We start from the raw sequence: 4424 nt of genomic DNA, 5'->3' as shown, positions 1-4424 counted from the left end.
TTATTTATTTATTTTATTATATATATTATATATATTATTATAGTATTTATTTATTTAATATATATATATATATATATATATATATATATATATATAGATAGATAGATAGTAGATCGCATACATAGTGGAAGATATATGGATATATATTAATATTTGATGTAATCCTTGAAGATCTTTGACAATTTTTAGGAAATATGTAAATGGATAAAATTATCAGATACATTCCTGATATGAAACAATTTTTTATTTATTAGAAAATTGTAATTGCGATGGCATTTATTGATAAAAATCATCCAAGGTTAGTGAAAAAATAACCAACTGTTATTGTAGCAATTTAGATAGTTATTTATTATGTGTATGAGCATTATCATTGTAGTATACAAGAAGCATTCGAACGATTTTTCGGGTACAAAACTATAGAAGAGCAATGTACCGAGCAATCTTTGACACGTTTACATAATGTTTTTTGGTAACTAAACATTTTTTCTCGCAAAAATGTAATGTTTTTTATGATTTTTTCTTACAAAAATGTAATTGGATACAGGCAACAGAGAATGGGGAGATGGACTCTTCTCAACTATATGATGCTTTTCGTGACATCCTCGAAATAAAAATGTCGCAGGACGAATTTCAAGTTCTCTTCAATAAAGTCAGTTAATCTTTACCTTCTTTCAATTTTTAAAAAATGTTTTTAAAAATTTAATTGTCAATTCAGATAGATATGAGACTTAATGGCAAAGTAACGTGGGACGAATTCATTTCTTACTTGCTGATAGAATTTCGGGATATAGACACTAGTTTGAGGTCGCAAATATTGGAAACACCATTAATGAGTTTACCCAAATTGTCAAGAACGCATCATCGCACTCCTGTGTGCAGAATTACATTTTGCCCGGAAGTTTTGCCAGTATGCGACTCAACATTAAAAATTTGTCTAGTGAAACATTTCTTAGAATTGTTCTATAATTTTTCGGTTAGAATTCCATATAAATTTCAGAATTTTTCAAAATTTTTATATAATTTTATTAACTTTTTAGAAAATTTCTCAGATTTTTTATAGATGGATTGGAACTTTCAAAAGTGCAAAAAAATCTATATTTATATATCTTTTCTAAAAGTCTTTAAATGTGTACAGGGTATTCCATTTTAAATATTGCATGAAGATTTCTCAAAAACTCGAATATTATTCAGGACCATATCCTATAACATTTGTTATTTTAATTTTTACATAAAAATGGTTATTAATAAAAATGAAAATAATAAAATGAAAATACAACCTCCAATAGCCTTGATCTTAATAAATATTATCTAGGACATGATCCTGAACAATTTTCGAGAGGTTTTAGCCGTTGGTCGGACACTTTGCGTAATGCTAATACCGGCGATACTGCAACTTTTAAGCCTTGTAATTTGAAAGTACTTAATGAAAATAACTTCATTATAGTGTTTTGAAAAGCTCTTGACACCAGCTATTAGAGTCTGCTATCAAAGATAGGATGTTCCAAAAAAAATCAATATAATCTTAATCTGATCTTGATGACGCCACTCAAGATCAAATCAATGATATCTTCTTATGTCTCCCTCCGAATCATACAACTTTTGTGTTTGAAACATTTTTCCGTATCTATTATAGTTTTCGAGAAATCTTAATACATTATTTAAAATGGGGACCCTGTTTAAAAATCATCGAATATTAGTTTTTAATAATTTTTTACTCAAGTATTATCAACTTTACAGAAAAACAGCAAGCGACAAAAATTGTTTAGTTTTTTCTCATAGAGCTCTGAGAATTTTTTTCAGAATTTTTTTAGTATCGCATTTTCTCATGTTGATAAAAATAATTGCCAATAAAAGAAAATACAATATTAAAAATTAGAGCTCTATGAGAAAATAAATAATTTTTGTCACTTACTGTTTTTTTGTAGCTTATTTCGAGAGCTTTCCAAAACACTATAATAAAGTTATTTTTCATTAAATACTTGTTAAATTATAAGGCAAGACTGATCATTGATCCGGAGGCAAAATCGGGACTGATCCGATCAACTAAGGCAGGGATCGGCAGATGGGCTCGCGGGCGTTCAGTTGCCTACGGGCAATAGTTGAATGCATTAAGATAGTAAATAGTTGAACATCTTTGAGCAATAAATGCTATGAGCAGAAATAATAAGGGGTGTTACATGGAAGACGCATTTTCTTTCTCTTATATAATTTCGGTTCATATGTAAATATGTAATAGAAAAAAATAAGATAATTAAAAAAAAATTAGAAAAATAATTTTTCATAGTTTCTTGTACAAAAGATAAAATTGTGTCAGATTGTATAATATTCTATATATTAATTATGTATAATTTTTATATATTATTATATAATTAATTATGTACATTTTTCTCATTTCCTTAACTTATAGTATTTATTCAAAAATTGTTCTCCTAATTATCTTATTTTTCTTAATATTTTCCTAATATGTTGAACAGTAATTGTAAACAAGAAAAAAACATATATAGACATTTTACACATAATGCAAAAGAATTTCAGATACTGTTCAGGAGAAGTTAAAACATATTTAAATTATTTAAGAATTCAACTTCCGAATTCACGTTCCGATTCTTCTATTTCGTCATAAATAGTTCCATGTTTTGTGTTATCTCTCGATATTTTTTTGGAATTATATTCACATAGATCAAACATTGTGCATAGTTATTAAATTTAATTATTAATCATTTTTCTTCACAGATTCTCAGAATCTGTACTTATAATTCTTTTTGTACTTTGATTATCCATATTATTAATATTAACTGTTTTATCCATATTATTAATATTAATTAATTTTTGTAGTTTTTTCTAAGCTAGACAGCTAGAAATAATTTGATGATTGCCTATCTATTATATTACTACTGTTATTTAGTTATTTATCATTTTTCTTTTATTTTGCATGTTCAGAAGAATATTTATTGCTTCTATTTAAAGAATTTAAATAAAATATATTTATTGTTTACGTTAATATTTATTGCTTTTATATTGCTTTTATAAGAATTTAGTACTCGAGAACAAAAATTATAACGCTCATATAAATGCGCGATGCTATTTTTATGATAAAAAAAGCATAAAATACAAAATTTCTTTTTAAGGTACAAAGAAAATAGAATACCCTCCTGAGTTATAAATGAAGTTGACTCAATATACACAATAACTGAGCATTCGCGGACTGCCCAATTTTAGCATTTTGCCCTGAATTAAGGCAAGATCGATCACTGATTCAGCCAATTAAGACAAGACCGATCATTGATCCGGCCGATTAAGGCAAGATCGATCACTGATCCAATCAATTAAAGCAAGACATGCATCCATACGAGTGAGCGTATGTCAAGAAGTGTGGATCGCGGAGACGCGCGTAAGAATCCCGCTCACACGCGCATGTGTACATATAATGCAATACTATAACTTTCAAGTTCTATAACTCAGAAAGTACTCAATGAAACGTAACTTTATTATAATGTTTTGGAAAGCTCTCGAGATAAGCTACAAGAATATGTAAACAATAAAGGTATATATATATATAGGGTGCGTCACCAAAATCCGGACAAATTTCAATTAAAATTTTCCGCTATAGTGTGCCTTCGCTAGAGGTTGTTGTTGACGTCCGAGAAAACCTGATGAATGCTTCTAGTAAACAGTTATATTCTCAAAATGGCCGCGATATTAAAATCAAGTGCGGAGTATAATCAAAAAACCGCAATCATCGAAAGCCTTCGCGCTCAGCAACGAAAACAATTCGATTTTTTGGATATCTGAGATCAACCGTTTATGATGTTGTGACAAAATACGGTTTTAGAACAGTCCAATGAAGATTCCAGTATGCTAGGAGTCACTCGAAAGAACACATCGCGAAGACCCCCGCAATCGTTGAAAGGGCTCAAGCGTTGATTTCGGATGATCCAGGGCAATCGTGCGAAAATTAGTATCGATTGTTGATGTAAGCGAGCCAACAATGCGAATTGTCGAGGAATTACCTTCGATACAAATCGTACACATTAAAGATATGACAGATGCTGAAGCTTTCTGAAGCTGCCAAGATAATCCGAGTTGCTCGCCTCGGTTCCTATTCTGGCCTTCCAACAGCCCAGATTTAAATCCCTTAGATTACTATGAAGCGCAGTTGAAAGGGTCACAAACAAGTCTCGACATCCCAACGTGTGACGTCATTAAGAACCGCTATTGAGGCAGCATTCGTTGGCACAGACAGCGCTATATTACAGCGTGCGAGCGAACGCTTCAGATTGAGAATAGGAGGCTGTTCATTCAAGTTGTAAAAGAATTTTTGTAATATTTAATTTTTCATTAAAAATATTTTGTTTAAAGAAATTGTTTGATTTGTCCGGATTTTGATGACACTCCCTGTATATATATATATATATATATATATA

General features: G+C 29.8%; 1 protein-coding gene across 1 annotated transcript in view; it reads left to right on the top strand.

Annotated features, from left to right (window-relative positions):
• The first annotated feature begins 562 nt into the window (after positions 1–562).
• Positions 563–4424, top strand: part of LOC105625111 (WD repeat-containing protein on Y chromosome-like) — a 12724-nt gene continuing 8862 nt past the window's right edge. The window contains exons 1-2 of the mRNA XM_012206451.1: positions 563–649; positions 716–907. Coding sequence (XP_012061841.1) covers positions 563–649; positions 716–907 — 279 coding nt within the window. The remainder of the gene's footprint in view (positions 650–715; positions 908–4424) is intronic.

This window comes from Atta cephalotes (genome assembly GCF_000143395.1).
Source record: "Atta cephalotes unplaced genomic scaffold scaffold00108, whole genome shotgun sequence".
NCBI lineage: Eukaryota > Metazoa > Arthropoda > Insecta > Hymenoptera > Formicidae > Atta > Atta cephalotes.
This window is presented reverse-complemented; position numbering and strand designations above follow the sequence as displayed.